Below are 22,797 nucleotides of genomic sequence, written 5' to 3'. Positions count from 1 at the left end.
CACTGCCCTTGGGATTGAGGACGCCATAATCAGTAAGTGGAGAGGAAAGCATATTTGTATCAGATGTTTTGTCCATTAGCCGACTGAACGGTGCGGGGGAGGAGAAAATAGTCCGTTGTTGCTGTCCGTCCCAGGAAGGTCTTCCTGCAGCCCAGCTCCAGCCGGGCATATGCCCACCCCCTAACCAAGGTCCCTCAGAAGCCCCAGCACCAGTTTGCAAACGGTCCACCAGGAAGGGAGGTCTCTGTGGCCTCAAACTTCATTCTCTGGCCCCAGGAGTCCCTACGAAAGCCCAGCCCTCCCCGGGCTTAATTTCCTTCCGGCCAGTCTAACTCCTACGGGGGCGCACAGTGCCTGCTGGGATACTCGTGGGTCTGAGCGGCTCTGGGCACCCGGCAGGGCACGTGCACCACGGGCCTCTCTCGGCAAACACGGGGCGAGGCGGGTCGGCACTGGGACTGCGGCCTGGAAGCAGGCCTACGGGGTCTCTTGAAGGCCCGGCGAAGTGGGCGCACCTCATCCTGAGCCCAGACCCAAGTCGGGAACGACGCACCTCATTGCTCTGCAGCACTTAACACGGCACTCTGAAGTCATCAGGCATCACAAGCCTGTGGGCACAGGGGGTGGGGTGGGGTGGAGTTTCTAGAAACTTCCAGTATTGGACCCAAATCTCTTAAGTCCTCAAAAGCAACATAGCAGCACAGCCAGGCTTCTGATCTTTTATTTTCTATGTTTATTTCTGATTATTTATTTGTACAATCCCTAGGGGTCAGGTTTGCTAAAGGGCATCAACAGTGAAGCTGGAGTCAGCTCAGCCTCCAACAGTGAAGACCTGACTCAACAAGTCAGAGGAGTTCCCCGGCCCCGCCCCCACCCCTGCCCCCAGGCATCTGCCACAGCGGCAGCGGCAGCAGAGCACAGCCTCAAACCGACCAGAGGCTCCAGGGCACCCTTCCTGGGGCAGAGGTCTTTGACAAAGGCTAACATTTTTACAGTGTAAACACAGGAAGACTGCAAAACCGGCTGGGAGGAGGAGGGCCAGGCCAGCCCACAGGGAAGGACACGCACTGCCAAAGGCGGAAGTTGGCGGATATCCTCTCCAAATTCACAATACTGAAAGTCAGAAGCTGCTACAATGCAGGTAACGACACCGAATATTTACTAAAACAACGGAATTGAGGTGGGATTTCATTAGATACATTCATTTTGGCTTTGTTCCCACATCGAAATACCCAGAAGCAATCACCATTCCCGTGGACTGCCCTGGTTCCTGTAAAGGGTACCATATTTTAGCACCGTTTATGGGCACACAGATCGAGGCATTTATTATAGAAAAGCTCCTAGAATTTAAGTACAAAATATTATTTTGTTCATAATTAAGCTCAGCCCCTGGTTACTAAGTGAAGGCTAGACCACTAAGACCGCAGATATTTTCGAGGCCTGTAACCTTTCCTTGATTAACCACGTTCTGGTGATTTCATTCCTGACCCAGACTTACAGCCAAGAAATCAATATGACAGACAAAATTCTAGCCAGGGTTCTCCTTCACTAATAGCCTGGGCTGGGAATGAACATTCAAACTATTTAAAATACACAGATGGCCAGAAGGCCGGGGAACAGTGACATTCTGTTAATAAGTGGTTTACTGATAGGATACTTCAATGCAATTAACATATCTTTATTTCCAGACTTAAAGGCCATTCTGCACAGTTTAATTCTATGTACTAACCCATTCCATCATTCCTAGTAATAAATTTCAATTTTCCATGAAAAAAATACAAATGGGACAGCTCACCTTCCCCCTCCCACATGCTGCTGTTGGGTCCCCTGCTGTGCAGGCATACTTGACCCTCCATCTGCCCCTACAGGGGTGAGAGGTAGGGGCGGGGAAGGTGGGCCCTGGCAGAGCCCACCTCGCCCCCACTGCTAGCAGCCACCAGGGCCGCAGACAGAGAAACCGGGTTAGTTTTGTGCTTTTCCAGGCTCCAAGTTATAAACGGAATGAGAATGGCTTTAACCGTCAGTTGCCCGTCCTTATTCTCTGCACAACTCAGTATTGGTTCCCTGGTCTCTCCACCTCCTCACAAGGGATCATTAAGGTTTTCCAGAAGAGTCAAGCATTGAATATTATACATCCGTCCAACAGAGTAAAATCTAATAAATTTTAGGAAAAGGGATTTGCAGAATCCTTACAAAGAAGTCCTTCTACTCATTCAGATTTTTATCTACTTATAATACAGGCCCAGGAGGTCTGTCAGGGATCCACTGTTTTGTCTTTAAGTGACATTTTTACCCTAAAATCCGTTCCTTTTTCAATCTGCTTCTTACAGTTCCTTGGGCCGTTCTGGCCTTTTGCCAAGCAATCTGGGAACTCTGGGCCCTTCACACACATTTCAGATTCACTTCGCACACACAGAGGGCTTCCTTTTCATTGGGTTTTAAGTAGTCACAGATTTCTATGTATGCCTACAAATAAGATTCCCTGGAGGTTTATACTTCTGAAAGTACTTCTGGGATTTCAAGGGGGGAGTACCTGCAAAGTACTGCTTAATAAAGAAAGTGGAAAAAAATAATCAACTGTTTTAACATCAGAAAGAAGAGACAGGGGAAGTCTACAGGGGTCCTGTGCAAAGGCAGCAATACTAAGAGCGCTACATCATTAAAGGCGATAGATAGCACTTACCAGCTTTATCCAGAGACCTTCCAGAAGCAGCCTACAGACTGTGAGGTGACACAGCAGCTTGGGCTGAGGGGCAGCGCAGGAGAGAAAACGCTGCCTCTTGAAATAAAAAGCACATAAAAACCCACAAAAGGCGTTTCTTCTGGCGGAGGTGTTAAGATTCATACGGCCTGAGAGTTTTACCTGATAAGTCTTCCAGCTGGAAGGAAGAGAAGAATGAAAGGGTACAAAGGCAACACCTAAAAACTTTCCTCAGCCCTTACTTAACGCGATACAGAACATCTAATAAAAGGGTAAAGGGCTACATAAAGAAAGCGGGGTCAACCGTGTTCTGCGTGTCTGAGACATTTCCAGCTACGCCATATTCTACGGAAGAGGCCCTGCAAACATTTCAGATCAAACCCCACGGAGGCCTGGATCACAAGTGTAAAACCACGCATCTGCCTCTTGCCCCCCGCCCCCACCCTGGCCATTATTGTTCCGCATGTCTGAGTCAAATCAGCGTGTGCTGTGCATGCAGATGTTGCTAAATAGGTGAGGACAGGAGCCAGAAAATGTCCTGAGGAAGCAAGGTTAACCCTAGGGAACTCGTTACAGGGAAATTCTTTCAGGTTTAAATGCACCTTAAATGAGCTCAAAGGTAGAAGTCATGTCTGCTTAAGACAGAGATAATCTTCCCGCCAAGACCACAGGGTCCAAAACGTCTGAAGTCTCCCAATAAACTCTGGGGATGACAGTGAGCCTGGGGGGCCGCCACTGCGTTCCCTTCTTCTAGAACGCTTCATCGTTGTGGAGGACCCTCTAAGCAGACTGGCCTGCATCTGTTTTGGTCTCAGTGCACTTTCTATTCCGCTGCTGTCACCTGACCAGCCCAACATCAGGAATGATGAATGGAATTAAGATTCTGGGCAACTGAAGTTGCAGGCTACAGCAAAGAAATGTTATTTTTTAAACTCGGCCGATCTTCTGTATTTCCTGAACTACTGTTTCTTTGAAGGTTTTGCTTCTCTGATGGTGGGATCCCACAAAGCCCAGATAACAGTCTGAGAGTAGAGTCCAGTAAGGCGCTGGGACAGAAAGCAACTAACTCAAACACATGCTTTCAAACTTTCATCAATGTGGTGGTGAAGACCACAGTTTCTGCACTCTAACAAGACCATACACAGGATCAAGAAAGAAGTATGTATGTAAACAAGTTGCCCAGAAGTCCAGTTCAAGTTCACAAAGACTAGAACACTTTCAACATGCAAAGGGAGATGATCTTGAGTATGACTAAATTTGACAGCAGGTGTGAACCACAGCCAGAGGCAACGCAGCCCAGACAAGACCTTCAATGCCCTGTGCCTAAGCGCTGAAGTGTGCTTTAAAAAATGTTCAAGAATGAATAGTAAGCATTTCCTGTTGTACAGTTACAAACACTGAAATGAAGCATCAAGGCCAATAAGAAGTCATTATTGTTACTTTAATTTGGCTTCTAGGTACCTCCTTATTCAAGGCACCATTCCATTTCACAGTGAAAACCACGAAGCCTCTCCAACACTTTCACACACACTCAGAATAGAACTTGATTCAAACACTCTAATGAATAAACACTTACGAAAACGTGGTGTATGTTACTGACGAAGTAATGTGGAACTCTTAATGTAACAGTCTGCATAGTTGTGTGTCCTCTGAGTTTTCTCATGAGAATTTTAATTTTTAAGTATAAAGCAAAACTTAAATTTTCAAAGGTTTGCCACTCCCAAAAGATATTTGATAGCTTATTAACTATGTTAAATTGAACCAAATAGAGTTTGTAATTTCTATAAAATAAAGCTCGGTACCTCAGGTAACACTACCTCCACAAATGCCGGTACAGCACTACCGTGAGGTGTCTGGTCCCACGTACAAAGGTGCACAGCCCACGCCCCGTGTGGATAACTCGGACCCTCACCGCCTGCAGCCAGGCCCGACCCCACCCCGGTCGCCACCCAGGCCTCAGTGCAGGCTATGGCTCAGGGCCAGAAGCATCACCGCCTCCCAGAGGCTTCCCAAACCAAGTCGCAGCAGCCATACTTCGGCACACGGTTTTAGTACATGCTTCTACTGAATCTCACTCATGAAAACTGCCGGAGGCTTTGCTGTCGTTGCCCAGCTCCCGGCAGGCACTCGAATTTGGCAGCAGAAACAGCCTCAAAACCATGCCCCGGAAAGGGCACACGGGGGTATCGAGATCCGGCGCCCACTCACCCCTGACCTCAGACGAGTGCCTGCCGTCAGCTGGCCTCGGTTTCCTGCTCTAAAAAGGCAGATGGATCTCAGCTCTGTTCTGACTATAAAATGGTGCGTCTGCGAAGTGGAGGGTAATCAGCGGCCCGACGCTAGAGCTCACCCAGCCGAGAGCGCCCCCCGTGCACGAAGCACCGGACCCGGTGCCCGCAGGCACTGCCGCACGCTCAGAGTCAGGAGGGATGTGCCACACATCCCTCCTGCGGCTCCTTCTCCAGCCTTAAATACCTTTTTTGGACCCAGTGTTTAATCTTCTAGGGGACAGTTTGCTTAGGACGGCTTTAATGAACACGTACGTCCAAACCACTGCTCAGCAAGGCCGGCAGAGGGTGCTGTGGCTGCGCCAGCCGCGGGCTCCGCCTCGAGCTACACCACTTACGCCGCACGGCACAGGACAGCCACTCCAGAGGCCCGTCGCCACCAAAACAAAAAAATGACCATCTTAAGAAAAAACTGAGGGCAAGTTCACATTCGAGAGTCTGATTTTTGAGACGTAAAGAACATACTCCTCTCCTGTGGTACAAAAGATCTGCATCATGGAGAAGATGTCATCTGTACCTTCCAAAAGAAGTACTCTGAAGGCCCCCAGTGAGACATGTTGCATCAAAGGTGAGGGAAAACACTTAGTTAATTCTTATTATCAAAAGCTGTCTTCAGAACAGCCCCAGCCGGCATGGCTCTCAGGCCCCAACAGGTCCTGCGGGTCATCCTGAGACCGAGGGCCGCGGCACGGAGCGGCCGGTGCACCTTGGCCGTGGGGCCAGGCTGTCCAGGTGCGTGTCTCACAGACTCGTCTCCTCGCACACTCTGACGGGGATGTTGTAGTGCCGATCGTCCTCAGCAATCAGGGTCACCACCGGCCAGTCCAGGGGCGGGTCGGTGGGGTAGACCGTGATGAACTCTTCGGTGCTGTACTTGGAGAGCCGGTACACCCGAATGGTGTGGCGCACGGCATAGGCCAGGAGGAACATTTCCACCTGGGGAAAAGAGCAAACAGGTTTGCAGCGGGAAGCCACCCTGCAGATGCAGCGTACCACCTGCTCCCTCACACGCATGGCAGGCAGCCCACAGTACAGGGAGGCCACAACCCCCCTTCCTTCTCCCACCTGGGCCCTGGCCTCTCCTTGACAGGTGTTACAAATAAGCAGGTCACCAAAAATGGACTAAACATCTGATAAGGGACGTGCGTCCAGAATATATAAAGACCTTTATAACGCAGGGCTCCGGGGTGGCTCAGTCAGTTAAGCCTCTGACTTTGGCTCAGGTCATGATCTTGGGGTTTGTGAGTTTGAGCCCCATGTCCGGCTCTGTGCTGACAGCTCAGAGCCTGGAGCCTGCTTCAGATTCTGTGTCTCCCTCTCTCTCTGCTCTGCCCTTGCTTGCACTGTCTCTTTTTCTCTCTCAAAAATAAACGTTAAAAAAAAGTTTTTTTAAAGAACTTTTATAACTCAACAATTTAAAAAAACAAATAACTAGTTCAAAAACTGGGCAAAGGATTTGAAAAGAACAGACATTAATCCAAAGAAGATACTCTAATGGGTAACAAGCACCTGCAAAGTCATCAGGGGGATGCAAACCTAAGCCACACTGAGCTACCACTTCACACCCCCCACAACAGTTATGATCGAACAGAGAAGAATGAGGCAGCACTACTGAACTGGGACCAGGTTTCCTGCGGGGTGATGAACATGGTGTGGACACAGGTGGTGATCATACGTTTAAACGTACCAAGAGCCACTGACTTATAGACTTTAGGATGGTTAATTTTGTGATTCATGAACTTCAATTAAAAAAAGAAAAAGAAGTACATCTTAGGTATATACCCAAGAGAAATGAAACCGTGTGTCCACACAAAAAACCTGCACATAAATGTTCATAACAAGATTATTCAAAATAGCTAAAAAGTAGAAAGACCCCAAATGTCCATCAGCTGAAGCATGAATGAAGAGTGATCTGCCACACAATGGAATACATTGGTATATACACACAATGGAATACTGCTGGTGAGACACACTGCAATATGGATGAACTTGAAATCGTTATGCTCAGTGACAGAAGGAAGTCACAAAAAAGCATGTATTGTATGATTCCATTTATAGGAAATGTCCAGAATAGGCAAATCTACAGCAACAGGAAGTAGATTAGTAGCTGCCTAGGGCTCAAGGGGAGGGGGAATTAGCACCAATCAGTACAGGGTTTCTTTTAAGAGTGACAAAATGGTCTAAAATTAGACCGCAGTGATGGCTGTAAAACTCTATAAAAATGCTAAAAACCACTGAGTTACACACTTCAAAAGGGCAAACTTTATGGTATGTAAATTATATCTCAATAAAGCCGTTCTGTTTTAAAAACGGACTCGCCCTGACAGTAGACTTTGTGAGGACTCAAAGAACAAACTTCAGTCTAATTTGCTGACCAGCCGCCCCAGACTTTTCGCTGAAGCCATGTGCTTCGGTTCAGGAGACGTAAGTAGCCTATGCTGGGAGTGCAGATACTTTTTGTAAGTGGCTGCCGTTAATTCTCCCTGAGCCGGCAGTGAGCGTCAGCCTCTGCTCTTTCCTACACACCAGGAAAAGGTTAAGTGTGAGTGGGTCACGTAAGCATGGAGGTAGCACTTTGGATGGATAGCCTTAAATGCTACTTTAATGATTGGCTATTCCGCTAAAAAGGACTTAAGCTTTTTAGGGTCACAGAATGAGGGCAGTACACACAGGCAAGGTGTGGTGAGTCCCGGGACAGGACTGCACCAGGTCTCTGTGTAGAACCCAAGCTTAGCATCTCTGAAAGATCCAAGAGCAGGCTAGTCTCTACTGGCTAAGGCAACTCCCTTTCTATTTTTAAAGGATGCTAGCTAGTACAGCTACAGCTGCTCAGATTAAATAAGAAGACCCTCTGCTTCATTTATCTGCAGCCTACCAGACGCGGGCGTACTGACCCCATCTGCCACCCTGCAGAAGCCAGCCCAGGCCGAAATCAACGTGGTACTTACAAAACAGATCCACAATTCTTTTGCAACACCCCCACCCCCCTTGAAAAGGTGGGTGGAACGAATGCTCTCCCCTTGAGTGTGGGATGGATTTAGTGACTTGTTTTTAATAAATAGAATATGGCGTAAACAACGGCGTTTAACTTCCAAGGCGCGATCACACAACACACTGTGGCTTCCTCCTCCCCTCTTCTTGGATCACTTCACCTTCTGAGAGAAGCCAGCCATCATGTCACAGACACTCAGGCAACCCAAGGGGAGGCCCATGTGTGGAGGAACTAAACCCTCCTAAGCTACCAACGAGGCCTCCTGCCGACAGGCGGACCATGCCGGAAGTGGGCCCTCCCACCCAGCCCAGCCCTCAGAGGACTGCAACCTCCTGAGGCCCCTAGACAGAACCGCACAACTAAGCTGCTCCAGAATGCTTGCCCAGCGAAAGCTCGGGAACACCGTCTGCTGATGACAGCTGCGGTTTTGGACTACTACACTCCCAAAGGCGCAACTCACCTGTTCAAGGCCACCAGTGTGTCCCACCTGGTTTAGATGGTTCCTTAGCAGCTGTCCAGGATCATTCGATGTGTCCCGAGCAAACAGAAGCACAGAGAAAAATGGTACTTCCTTTCCCTTCTCTTTATCATCATATAGTTCAATGGCTCTGTTTAGCATTAGAAATTTTACAGCTTCATAGAGGCTATATTCCTCTTCCTCGTTTGTGAACAGTTCATCACAAGCTATTTGCCTTGCTTCGGCACTTCTTAGTTCCGCCAGGCCTGCCCACTACAACAAGAAAGGTACAAGACAATTAAACGTTTGCTCTAAAACACTCTGGTATACTTCCATCCTACGAGCACAAAATTATTTTCAAAAGTAGCAGTCATGGACTATGTACCAACTTTCACAACATTGAAGTTCTCAGCTCAAACAATTGTACTCTTTGGACCACACAAATTCCTTATTCAGCTTCTCCCCCATTAATCTGAAACAAAAATACAGTGCACTAAGAAGCCCTGAGGCCACAGAATGGAACTTTCAACTCCCCTAGAACGCTAGACAATGAAATTGAACCAAAGGGTGCCAGGGTGGCTCAGTCGGTTAAGCGCCTGACTCTGGCTCAGGCCATGATCTCACAGTTCATGGATTCAAGCTCTGTGTTAGACTCTGTGCTGACAGCTTGGAGCCTACTTCAAATTCTGTGTCTTCCTCTCTCTGCCCCTCCCCTGCCTCTCACTCTCTCTCTCTCTCTAAAATAAACATTAAAAAGAATATTTAAAAAAAAATTGAACCAGTCAATCAGAAATACTTCTGGAGGTGGGCGCCTGAGTGGCTCAGTTAAGCATCGACTTCAGTGGTTCAACCAGTTAAGCATCCAACTTTGGCTCAGGTGGTCATGATCTCAGAGTTCATGAGTTTGAGGCCCGCATCAGGCTCTGTGCTGATAGCTTGGAGCCTGACACCTGCCTCAGATGCTGCATTTCCCTCTCTCTGCCTCTTCTCCCCACCTTGTGCTCTGTCTCCCTCTCAAAAATAAACATTAAAAAAATTTTTTTAATTAAAAAAAAAAAAAAAGGAATACTCTGAAGGAGCTAACAAGGTGTATGTGAGGCCGGTGTGTGAGGCTATGACAGGCAGCTAAAATTACTCACTCCCTTAAGGGGTTTCCAGGGCACTGACCACCCGGAAACACCAAGTCAAGCTGTAAAAATGAAGTTGGGCAAGGAAGACTGTGAGGTCTCTTTATTGTTAATTTACTAAGGTCTCCCCTCTAACTTCTTAAAAATATACATGGGAATTTCAAATGAATATATCCACTCAGGAAATGTTTACCAACTCCTGATGAAGAATAAAGCAGAGTACTAGATACTCAGCTAACAGAGACAAACTTTTTTTTTTTTAATATTTTTATTTATTTCTAGGAGAGAGAGAGAGAGAGACAGCGTGAGCAGGGGAGGGTCAGAGAGAGAGGGAGACAGACTCCGAAACAGGCTCCAGGCTCTGAGCTGGCAGTCAGCACAGAGCCCGACGTGGGGCTCGAACCCACGAACCGGGAGATCATGACCTAAGCGAAAGTCGGACGCTTAACCGACTAAGCCACCCAGGCGCCCCACAGAGACAAACTCTTAAGTGAACAAGAAAACTCAATAAATATGTGTGCTTTTAAGTTCAAGCAAATGAGGAGACAAAGTTCAGAGTCTTTTTATTATATTTTTTTAATGTTTATTTATTTGGAGAGAGAGAAATAGAGCAGGAAAGGGGCAGAGAGAGGGAGACAGAATCCCAAGCAGGCTCTGCACCTTTAACGCAGAGCCCAATGCAGGGCTCAAACCCACAAACAATGGGATCATGACCTGAGCCAAAATCAAGAGTCAGATGCTTAACTGAGTCACCCAGGCACCCCAGAAACTAGTCCGTATGAATAACCAGTAACTACTGTTCCTCTCAAAAACCATTAAAATTCTAAATTCAATAGTAAATTTTAATGGTAATGACCGTACCACAGGATTCTCTTCAATATGTGGCTGGAATCTGGAACATCACACGTTTTCCAGAAGCAACCAAGCCGGCAGGGAAAAGCATGGCTCTAGAGTCAGGATCAGGATGGAATGAAGGCCTTGCCATCAAGCAGCTGGTGGCACTAACAGACATCTTTACAACAGGGATAATAGAGCCACTACATCTCGGTAGTTATGAGAATTAACCCATGAAGTGTTTCGCGGGCAGCCTGGCACGTGAGAGGTACCAGTTATGTTGGCTTAGATTACTAATGAGTAATTTTTATGTCATTGTGAATTGGAATCACTTAAACATTCCCAAAACTGAGGATCTAGTCATAGCAGACACAACTGATAAAGTTGCAATTTCACAAGACCTTAAAAGACACGAAAAGGAAACTGTCACAAGCGGCCCAGCTGAAGGGCCTTCCGGTTCCCTCAAACGGCCCCATTCCTGCTCTCAGCGGCCCCCTAACCCAGATCCTGGGTAAAGCGCAGGCCCCACCCCTGCCAAGCCTGTACTCTATGAACCCCAAGCTCCACTCTGAGGGGCCAAGAGAAGAGAGTTCCTATTCCCTTCTCTCGTCACAGTTTCTTTACCACTAGACTGCCCTTGACAGTGAACTTTCCATTAAACTCTTATGTTTGTCAACAAAAACTAAGTTCCAGGAGGTCAACGCCCTCAGTTCACTTACTACACAACATATTTACCAAACACCTATCATGTGTCAGGCTTAGTACTCACTGGCTGAAAAGGATTGAGCTGGACAGTCTCTCGTGGAGTTCAAAGTCTAACTGGATGGCAGACTATACTGGGGAAAACCGATCAACATGCAGCGTAAGTGCTGAGGGCTCTGGAAAAGAGAGCCCAAGTGGCTCAGTCCGTTAAGTGTACAACTCTTGATTTTAGGGCTGACAGGTCAGAGCCTGCTTGGGATTCTCTCTCCCCTCTCTCTCTGCCCTTCCCCCACTTGCACGAGCTCTCTGTCTCAAAGTAAATAAACTTTTAAAGGAAGGGAGGGAGCGCGAGAAAAGAAAGAAAGAGAGAGAGAGAGAGAAAGAAAGAGAGAAAGAAAGAAAGTCGTCTGCCCTCCCTTACCCGCCTCCCTCCCATTTACAAAGCCTGAAGCCATCAGCAAGCGCCTCAGGCCAGGGTTCCTGAAGAAAGCTTCAAGCAAGCTACCTAGTAGACAGTGTGGACCAGTGTGCAAGGACATCCAAACCCTGTGGAACACTCCAGAACAGGAGTATTTTCTTAACCAAATCACTGGGAATCTGCCAACCAAGTTCTCCCTGTAATTCTGTTTAGAGAAACTCTCAGGACAGTTTTCAAAAGATAAGTCACTGAATCTACTCACAGGACAATCATTCAGGAATGAAAACAAGTCTAATAAATATGGAGAGAATCTTAAAACATCAACATAATTGGGAAGAATTTAATAAAGATGCACTCATATCACTGATAATACTGTAAGAAATAAAGACAAAATACAGACTATCCCTGAAGCTTGTCACTATGACTCCGAACAAAGACTACACTTGTTTAAGGTTTCCTTTGAAGAAAGTTAAACATTTCACTAAACATAATAAATGGTGTTATTTCCCCATCTTCCTAAAGCCTTCACAGGAAGACTTTGTGTTCATTTAAATCGTGTTGCCTAAACCCCCGCCACGGGCATGTGGCAGTCCCCTAGGTGGGGACCAAGAAGCGGTCGGCTGGGGCGGTCAGGAGTGAGAGCTCTGCGCCTATCAGAGCAAAAAAACTACACGTTCCAAACCTTCTTCCTGAGCAGCATGAGGGACTCCTTAATTCTGTCAACCAGGTCCTCGCTCTTCCCCTCAAATTTCAGCCCAAGTTTCCACTGCTTGATCCAGTTGTATTTGCTTATGAGTTTTTCCGGTAACTGGATTATCAAGAAACAGAGAGATAAAAAGGTGTTAACACCAAGAAATCCATCACGGGATCCCAAGAAACTGCGAAGCCTCTGAAACCTACCTTTGTTTCCAGAATTCATTCCTGCACATTTGTCTGGGTTTGGGATGGAAGACCTACGTCTGGAATTGTGGACTCAGAAAGCACCCCCTCCCCAACCCCAGGAGGCTGCTGGGGTGAAACGGTGGCTCTGGCTGAGATACAAAGGCACCATTTCCCTCGCTCGGCTCCAACCACAGCCAGAGCATGGGGACATTCGGGCAGGGTCCACGCGGTGTCTTCACAAAGCACCCCGGCAGCTACTGAGCTCAATGGCAGGCTCCCTGCCACTCCCTAATGCCCGACATAGGAAGGCGCCTCAGGCATGCGAGACGGGGGATAAGGTAAAAACCTCTTTCCTGATTAGAAATATAAAGCCTAATTTCCAATATACTGTGTATCCCCAAAGTTTTGACATTCAAAAAAACAATGTGTATCTAGTTTAACCACCTGATCAACATAGTAAGAGAAGAACACCATGGAGAATAAGAAGTAAACAGCCACGGTGGCCTAGCTCATTAAAGAAGGACCGGTTCCTTTCTCTTTCTCTTCTTTTCCTGGAGTGTGTCTTATTTTCCTTTCCCCTAATCATCAACAGAAGCCGGAGTCTGAAAGGCAAGCTGGGACACAGCCTGACGGATGACATCACAGGAACCTCTCACAGTGCCCACTGCCTTGGGTGTGTCAGAACATTCCCAATTAGGCTAGGCACAGGCATGTCGCTTTCCTGATATGAAACCCAGAAAGGAAAAAGGTAGCTCACCTCCAAGTCAAAAGATCATTAAAGGAGACTTAATCCCTACAACACCCTACGTGGAATACAGTTTTAAATGAGGCCACACATTCAGTTCCCCGGGGAGCTAAGGCTCTAAAGACCCTTTCACAACGGGTGATTCCAGTTTTACCTTCTTGACCTACAGCAACTATGTAAAACAAAGGTGGTTTCCTTTCTGCAAAAAACAAAACCACGCAGGGGAATTCCTCTTCAGGTAACGTGACCCCAGGGACCATGATCCACACTCACTCACTGAGCGGGGAGGAGCTGTCCCCTCCCCATTTCCTGTGACCACCGCACCAAGCGGCCCAGCTCCGCGCCCACGATGCCCAGCATTTCACCAATGTGTGCTCACTTCTGCTGTGAACCTTCAGTTCAGGTTCTCAGATTTGTCACCAGAACCTAAAATGCCCTCATGTGGCAACAAGCTGAAATCACAACTGGGCACAAGGAAGTATCTGCTACCCTGGGAAAAGGGGTAGAGAGAAGCCCAGGACACCATCCGAGCAGCCCAGGGCCTTGTATGCGTGCCTAAACAGCAAGCACAACACACAACTGAATTACTTAAAAGACCCCAACGTTCTAACTACACACAGGGAAACTTTGACATAAAAGTCCATTTCCTCATGACTTCCACGCACTGGGCAAACTGTTGCTAAGTAATGACCTCGCTCAGGGGTATATGCCTCTGGGAGCCGTGGAGATCCTGGAGAAAGCCCAAAACACAGGGTGTGAGAAAGTAACAATGAGGAAAGAATAATGCAGCTGGAACGGTTTATTTAGAAGAAAAAATGGATCTACCTTTAAATGCTTTCCAGAGTCACGGAGCACAGAACACACGGAAATAGCCATTCCTTTCTACTACATACAAGAGACTGCACTTCTGTTAGAATGAGGGAGATTTAAACAAGAAACAAGATTTAAAGAAGAAATCATGATCAGAAGTATTTCAGGATAAAGTAGGTGATTCGCTGAGATGGAATTTCACTGTGACTGTACCTAAAACTGCCTGTTCTCTAGCAAGTGCCTACAATTCCACCACCACCACCATGATCAGAAGGACTGCAGTTAACAAAGATGTGTCCTCAAAACAAATTCATGAATAAGAGCTTCGATATACAAACACTGTCACAGGTCCCACCTGTTCAGAGACATTCTAAAACCCAGTGTCCTGAAGGACAGCCCCCTCTCAGGGACCGAGACACTACCCCAAGTTTAAGAGCAGCCAGACCAAGCCACCTCCGACAGTGGGGTCGGGGTCAGGTGGTCCAGCTGCAGTCAAATACGGAGACAGGGATGGAGACAGGGAGCCCGGGCAGGGCAGGGGAGAGGCAGTGAGGGCAAAGCTCCACCCCCCAAGGCTGAGAAGGGAGCACAGCCAGGGGAGAGGGCATGGGCTCAGACTAAGGGGAGCGTCTCTCAGTCCAGCTCTCCTCTTTCCCTGTCATGTTCTGGAACCAAGTGTGTTCTGGGAAAGAGGGAAATGGCAAAATGCTACAGGGATCATACCTCAATCTGCAAACACAGGCAGATACAGCCAGCTACAGGGTGCATGTTCCTTAGTGACAAAATACGGCTTCTCGGGGCTCGCCCGAACTCTTGATGAGGTCAAGAAACGCTCCACAGCGCATGGCCCACAGCCCAGAGGCCGACATCGGTTCTCAGTCTACAACTCCTACAAGCTTAGGTGTCCCAGGACCTCTCTGGTCCCAGAAGCTGCAGGGGTGGCTTAATGGAGAGCCGGTGCGGTTCAGGAGAGGCTAAGTATGCAAAACGAGATCCCCTTTAACCTGCCTGCTGAGCTCTCTTCCATGTCCCCAGAAGTAGGCAGTGTTCCCAGGCTCCTAAAAGCCCCACAGACACACGGTAACCACAGGCGGTGGCGCCATGAACAAACCAGGACACATGACTGTCACCGGACACAGGGTGGTGGTCAGAAGCAGCCTGGACATTTCAAAAAGATCAGGGAGCAGGGTAAACAGAGGCAGACGGGTCACCGGCTCTGCTCAAGTATTGACAACTGCAAGCCTCTTACACAACTTCAGACCCAGCCCTGACCACAAGCGGGGCTTTACTTAGTATGACAGGATCCATGTCACTCTGATGTGTCAGGAAGGTGCATAAGAAATGACTTTCATACTGCAATTCCCTTAAGACTGTCTTGTTCTGCAGCAATAGCCTCAAGTATCACATGATCTGCTGTCTTCAGCAAGTATACTAGCGAATTCGGATTTCACAGCGAACAGATGACGTATCACAGTTACACAAGCAGTGTGTGGAGACAGACAAACCCCTGTCCCAGGCCAGGCCACACCCGCTCCACCTGCACGCCTGGTCGCACCCCACCTTCTTCCAGGCACGCTGCACCACCTGCCCCTCACTCCCTCAAACAGGCTCCCGTCAGAGTGGACTCTCTCCAGGGAAGATGGTGGGGGAGCCAGAATGAGCGGGAATGGAGTGGCCTCAGCAGGCGGTGCCCTTGGAGGCCGTGTGACCCCGCATGGACCTAATCTCTAGCTTGGCCGCCAACCAACTTATCTAAGTCGTCTTCATTCCAGGAAAATACCCAGCTCCCTCAAAGGCTCCTCAACAGGATCAATCACCTTGGTCACACTCGCGTCTGTACGGAGGACACAGGCCCAGAGCCGTACCGCCCTCGACACGGGATCTGACCGGCCCAGTCCCAGAAGGGGCTGTGGTTCAGAATGTTCCTTGAGGACACGGCTTCGTTCCCACTGCCAGCCACACGTCATGTGGGCTCCGACTGAACTTGCGATCCATTCATCCCGATGTCCTTCCCGAGCTGCTGTTAAGGCCGATCTCCCACGGCGAGCACTCCTGGCTTTTGTTTACAGGTTTGGTGTTGTGGTGGTGTTGCTATTATTGTTTCGGCACAGGACTTCTGAGTTTCTTCTAACTAATGTCTCATTATCAGTTCTGCCCAATCATTCCTGCCCACCAAACTCTTTTTTGGGATATTCTATCATCCAACCCATCCCATGACTCCATCTGATGTGTGTCATAGACACAAGTCACACTGACACGCCATTCTGGGTGTCACTACTACACAAAGATGGCCAGGCCCGGGACACATCCCCTGACCCTCACCTCCCAGGCCTCTCCCAGGCCACCTGCTACACCAACTTAACACTATGCAGAAGGTGTGGATTTCTCACAATGGAGCTAAAGCTACAGGAATCTGCGTCCTAAAACCCCGACAGGTGCCCAGCGGCTTCCACACACAGCCCACTCACTACACACACCGACACCGAGTCAAACTGTCGTAAGCAGTTGTTACAAACTAACCACCAGCTCTCTTAATTCAGCTGAATTATTCAAATAAATTCGATGACTTTTCTGGGAAATAGCAATTATTCTGGGTCCTTCTATCATGCAAAATCACCCCTGCCCATGAGAATGAATAAACCCACGTGCTGATGTCACACCACGGGCAGTACTGGTGAGTAGCGTGGGCGGAAACGTGGAAGCTCTTTCTCACAAAAACGACTGGAAACATTGCAGACTCAAACCTGCGGTGGCAGCGTACCAGCGTGAGCTCCGGGTCCTGCAGCCAGGACGGCAGCGCCGCCGGCTGGCTCATCGCCTGGAACAGGGTGGCCCTCAGCGCACAGTAATTATCTCCACGGACTCGCCTTATGGAGGTGAACTTCTGCGACACCTCCTCGTAGCCCTGGGTAAAAGCATCAAAGAATTCATAGTGGTCATTACTGACTGCAGAGAGTAGGGAAAGTTTTATTCCTGTGGGGGAAAAATGTGCCCGCCCATCATCAGAAGAATGAGAACAAGCTGGCAGAGGCCTTCACATAACCCGTTCTAATTCCTTTTTTTTATTAACCAAAAGAAATTAACAGATGTTAGTATTGTACAAAACATCAGCATTTGTAACAGACGCAACACACGAGAACATATAAATAATACACCAAATATTATAAAGACACTACCGCCCCTGGAGCTGGAGTTAGATGTCCCTTTCTAAACACAACTGCTGTTAACACTTACTTATCGATAACCGACTTCTGAGGGGTTTGAGCTGTGTTGAGAGTGACCCAAACTCTAACGAAGAGATAGGAAAAAAAAAGAGAAACATACTAAGTTTCTATCTCCCTTTTTTAAAAAAAAAGAAAAATCCCATGGGGCGCCTGGGTGGCTCTGTCGGTTAAGAGTCTGACTCTTGACTGTGGCTCAGGTCATGATCTCAAAGTTGTGAGACTGAGCCCTGCGTGCCAGGCTCTGTGCTGGGCACGGTGCCTGTCTACGATTCTCTCTCTCCCTCTCCCTCTGTCCCTCGCACACGTGCTATCTCTCTCAGGGGGGAAAAAAATCCCAAGCTTCCATGGTGTACTTAAAAAAAGTCCGCATGCTAGAAGATGTCTGGATAATTCTATTAGACTCTTTAAAAAGTGGACTCGTGTGTCATTCTCATCCAGTCTGGAGGTGAAACGAGGAAATGAAAATGCTCAGTGACATACGTGTTCAGTCACCCAAACGTATAGCCATCCAAGTGGACCATTTCAAAGCATACTCCAAAAAAAAGCCACCATAAAATGGTCCACAGGCACCCAGACAGCCTGATTTGGATGCTCGAGCGTCAGGATCCACTTTGCTAACTCCTGCACTTCACTAGCCTCGTCCTGTGGACCCTGCTGCCTGTCTCACTCACCCTTGACTGTCGTCACTTACACACAGGAAGGAACGTCGCCCTCAATGTGGGGCAGACACCATGCAGGCTGTGTGTAAGTTCAGGACCCTCGTTATTAGTTTTCAAGGTGCAAGTCACAGGATGGTGTTCCAGGTGGGTGTGAAATGATTTCTCTCCAACCATAAAATTCTGAGAGTTGCGTTCTCATTTAGCGGTCCAATCACAGTACCACACTAAGGGCCCACGGAGCACCTCTTCCCCTCTGTGGACTCCCAGCTACCCTGAGAATAGTCACCACGGCTAACTCAACGGTATCTGCATCTTTCCAAATGCACCATTATGCATGCTATTTCAGAGGTGAATCAAAGTTCTAAAATTAATTTGGATTTATACACACTTCCCAAAGAATATCCAAAACAAAAATAAACCATAAGATAAATAAGGGCAAAAAAAAAAACCAAACAAACTGAGACCCAAACTGTTACCACCAGGTCCCTGAGATGCTCTGATTACTGCCACGGGTCCCAGAGTGACGCTTTTCCAACTGATGTGACTTTGATTATTTGGTCACTGAAAGAGCCCAACTACATGGTCAAATCTTTCCCTCAAACTAAAATCAGAGGGAAAGGATATTAGCACGAGTTCCAAAATACGGAATACTTGGATAAATTAACAGATATCTTCAATGATGGACCCAGAAGTGCCAATTGTTAGAACAGATCCTTTAAAGAGTCTGAGGTAATGAAATAAAATTGCAAGTCAGGGAAAGCATTTCTGGGGAAGATGAGAAAACATATGTCAGGTATCCAGCCTCCTGGTTGTCTAGTTTGATACAGAGCTGTTTAGAAAACCTCTAAGAAGACAATACACATATGCAGCAGACGGCCTGGCAAATTTAAATGTTCGTGGTCCCAGGTACTTCTTGAGTGAGTTCCCGACCTAGGGCCTGAGACATGAAGAGTCTACAGTTCAGACTCACGGGGAGCAGAGCTAAATACAGCTCTCAGAGCTTTAAAAGGAGCAGCTACATTCTGAGTAAGGTCAGCCCATTTCAGGGCAAGCCTGAGCAGCATATGAAAGAGGCACAATAGTTTCTATAAAAACAAGCTCAGGGGAGCGTGGGTGGCTCAGTCAGTTGAACGGACGTCCAACTCTTGGTTTCGGCTCAGGTCACGATCGTGGGTCGTGGCATCGGGCCCAGCGTTGGGCTCCGCACTGAGCGTGGAACCTCAAGACTCTCTCTCCCTCCCTCTGCCCCTCTCCCCCACTCACGCTCTCTCTCTAAAATAAAAAATAAAGAAATAAATAAAAACAAGAGCTAAAGAAAAGAACAAATGTATTAGAATATTTTAAAGTTTAAACTCTAACACAGATCTAAACAACAACAAAAATAGATGTTCCTATCAAATAGAACAGGTCCAATATCTCTAATATAAAAGAAGTACATTCGAATTCACAATGTAAATAATCCCAAGGGAAAAATGACCAAGGGATAAACCCAGAGGTTTTGGAAGTTTTAGGTTGAAAATGCCATTTAAGTAGCTCAGAAATGGTCAGAGTAGCAATTTCACATCGTTCGAACCCCTAAGGAATACTGGACTGAGGGCACGGTGGAGGGGAGAACCGCAGGGCGGGTCAAGGGGTCCGACTGAACAATAGCGCAGCCCAGCCATAGCAGGACCACGTCACGGGCACCCCCGGTGTCCCACAGCCTCAGGTAGGTTGATCCTTAGGTAGGGTCATCAATCTATGCAACGGGACCGGGAGGGGCAGCTCCAGGGACAGTTAGAAAGGGAGCAGTTCCAGATCCCTCTGCACAGGGAGTGCAGGAGAGCCCAAGCCCTCAGACAGGAAAGCATGACCCCAAACCCAGGTAGGGACAGCAGCAGGGGTGGCCTCTGCAGGTCCCATCCCCAAGGCTTTTCCCACCGCAGGCCAGAAGGACCTGTCCCCAAATGACCCCAAGAGGACAACCAATGATTGACCCAACTCTGAGCAGCACAAATCTACATCTAGCAGATGCCTTTTTCAAAGAAACAAAGTAACTGAATAACTGATCCTGACTCTGTATTAATATTGTGACTCAGAACAAGTCCCTCACCTTTGGAGTCTGTTTCCTCATCTCTAAAATTAGAATATCAGTATTTATGAAGTCTAATAGCAGTTGCTGTAACTATGTCTAAAAATATAAAAGGACACATTACGTAATTACTTTTGATAGACTATTTGAAAGACTGGAACTATGTGCATGCAGGCACCCGTACCTTTTTCATACATGTGGCTTTCTGTGTATTTCCCCTCCATTCTTTTTTGCAGTAGTCCATGATGTCCATTTCAGGAGCTACACTTAATCTGGCTTCTGTTGAAGAATCAAAAAGAAGCGTGGGTAAGGCAACAAAGCATCGTCAAAATAACAGACTGCTTTACTCAGAGGTTACTTTTTCCTCTAACCTCATCCCACAAAGATCCAGAACGCCGCCACTCCCTACCACCATCGCGTCACTCCTGGATAACCTGGACGCCTTCCAACGGGCCTCCCTCGTCCCCATACCTGACTCCCCACACGGCAGCCAGAGGGATACACTTCACACTTGAGTCAGACAACAGCCACCACTCCCGGGTTCTGACAGCTCCGGAACCCCCCGAGCCCCCCAAGTGGAACGAATGCCCTTACTTCCTACAAAGGCCCCCATGTCCTACCCCCAGGCCAGCACCGCGTCTCGGGCCTCTGCTCCTCCCCCTCCCCAGAGCAGCTGCTCCAGCCCCGCCTGCAGCCTCGCCTGTTCTCCGACCCCTGCGGGGCTCCATCACTCCCTGCCCACCGCTCTGCGGGGCTCCATCACTCCCTGCCCACCGCTCTGCGGGGCTCCATCACTCCCTGCCCACCGCTCTCTGCTCAAGTGTCACCTAACACCCCCAGGTCACAATGCCACACACACAGCTTCACTCTAGTCCCCTTACACTGTTTTGTTCTTCTTCTTGGCACTGATCAACACCGGCCATATTTCTTTTTCTGCATTCCTCCCCTAAATCCCCACACATTCCCACCCCCACAAACACAATACAGCAAAATGCCTGAACTGCAAGGGCTTATTTTGTGTCTCACTTGTGATCTCAGCACCTGGAACTGCACTGACACACGGTGCCTGAGAATACTATTCTCATCAAATTAAATGTGCAAGTCTCAGCCACGAAAAAATACATCTAATGGTTTTTACTTTTTATATCTATCATACAAAAAGATAACAGCTACCTTAACAAAAACTATATTTGTCTTTATTTATTTACACTCTGCCTGATCCCAAAAGGCTATAAGCTGTTGATAATAAGCCAAACTGATGAAGCTCTCAATATTAGCCCAACTATGGACCTCATTTGACTATAACGATACATTAAAAAAAAAAACTTGCAATTAAATTATATAATAAAAAATGGCGCTTAGATTTTCCTTGTTTAACATATGAAGTTTGGGTCTGATTTGTGGTATATGTGTATGCACGCACATGGGGGAGGGGGGGTGTTTTAGGAAGAAAGTGAGGTAAATTCTCACACACACCTCGACGTCCTTTTTAAATTACTGAAGAAGTAAATGCTAGCAAGGAAATTAGGATATAAAGACCGAAGCACCTTACAATGTATTTACTCCTGGGGAAGGTATAAAGTAAAAACACACGCAGCTCAATTCGACAAATATTTACTGAATGTCTAACACGAGCCAAGCACTGAGCTGGAAACCGGGGTTACGAGGGCCGTGAAGACCCGGGCTCTGTCCTGGACGGGTCTGTGAGCTGAAGGAAGGACAACAGCCAGGGTGCGATGGACAGAGGGAGGAGTAAGGAACACAAGTCCCTTCCGCGGATAACGGACATCCGATCTCTGCGGCCTGCATCAGGACCGGCTTAAGCGCAGGTACACCCTCGAAGCAAAACACGCAGAGCCCGCAGACACCAGCGCTGCGCCTCAGATACAGGCCCGCTGGTGCTGAAATTCAAAAACCATTCTTTGAGCGTCGATGCCGTGGAGGGAAGAGTTCCTCGCGTCTGCCTCCTCGCTCACCTCCCCACAACGTACGAGAACCGCAAAGGTGCAGGGTTGAGGACACCGGGCCGTTTTTCCCCCAGGCAGGGTTAGGAGCCTTACGGACAGCACATCCGGCGCAGGAAGGACCTCGTGGGAACAACGCCCCGCCTCCCTACTCTCCCGGCCCGCGCTCCCCCTCCCTGCCTACACCAAGAAAAGCCCTGGGCCCCAGGCACGGTGACCGGCGCCAAACCGAGAGGAGGGGGCAGGAGACCTCACAAGGTCAAAGGACAAGTCACAGGCCACAAGCCTGTGCTGAGCGAGAGGCCTGCGGGAGGCAGTGAGGGTGGGAAAGGGAGCACCCACACAGCTGCTCGGCTGCTCGCATCAAAACGATGCTCTGAGTCCCTTCGGGAGGGAGGCTCCAACAACCCCCATGCGCCCTCCTCCAGGGCAGGAGCTAGAGGCGCGGGACAGGCAGTGCCTGACCTCAAGCAGCTTCGTTCCTCAAGCAGCACGGTTCCTTTCTTCATTTAACTGCAAACTACAGACTCTTATTATTTCCAGGAAAGAACATTTCTTTTTAAATGTTTATTCATTTTTGAGAGAGTGCGTGTACCAGCGGAGAAGGGGCAGAGGGAGGGGAAGAGGATCCAAAGCCGGTTCCGCGCTGACAGCAGAGAGCCTGATGTGGGCCTTGAACTCCCAAACCGTGAGATCGCGACCTAAGCCGAAGTAGACGCTTAACAAATGAGCCACCTTGGAGCCCCAAGAAAGAACATTTCAAATGGAAAAAAAGAAGAAGAAGAAGAAGAAGAAGAAGAAGAAGAAGAGGAGGAGGAGGAGGAGGAATCTAAAGGAGAAGCTGAAAATCACAGCAATGACCAGGAGCGCAAATAACCAAGAGGTCTGGTCCCGACCCCCATACGGTAACAAAGACAAGCATT

General features: G+C 48.2%; 1 protein-coding gene across 1 annotated transcript in view; it reads right to left on the bottom strand.

The window, feature by feature from the left end:
• Window positions 1-4,121: 4,121 nt before the first annotated feature.
• The window catches only part of OTULIN (OTU deubiquitinase with linear linkage specificity), a 28,793-nt gene continuing 10,117 nt past the window's right edge, over window positions 4,122-22,797 (bottom strand). The window contains exons 3-7 of the mRNA XM_039238828.1: window positions 20,095-20,189; window positions 16,718-16,861; window positions 12,202-12,327; window positions 8,442-8,711; window positions 4,122-5,925 (exon numbers count right to left, since the gene is read on the bottom strand). Of these exons, the coding sequence (XP_039094759.1) occupies window positions 5,731-5,925; window positions 8,442-8,711; window positions 12,202-12,327; window positions 16,718-16,861; window positions 20,095-20,189 (830 nt within the window). The 3' untranslated portion in view covers window positions 4,122-5,730. The remainder of the gene's footprint in view (window positions 5,926-8,441; window positions 8,712-12,201; window positions 12,328-16,717; window positions 16,862-20,094; window positions 20,190-22,797) is intronic.

The sequence above is a fragment of the Hyaena hyaena genome, unplaced genomic scaffold (genome assembly GCF_003009895.1).
Source record: "Hyaena hyaena isolate Hyena2069 unplaced genomic scaffold, ASM300989v1 scaffold_148, whole genome shotgun sequence".
Classification (NCBI taxonomy): domain Eukaryota; kingdom Metazoa; phylum Chordata; class Mammalia; order Carnivora; family Hyaenidae; genus Hyaena; species Hyaena hyaena.
The sequence above is the reverse complement of the archived record's forward strand: the minus strand, read 5'-3'. Positions and strand labels throughout refer to the sequence as shown.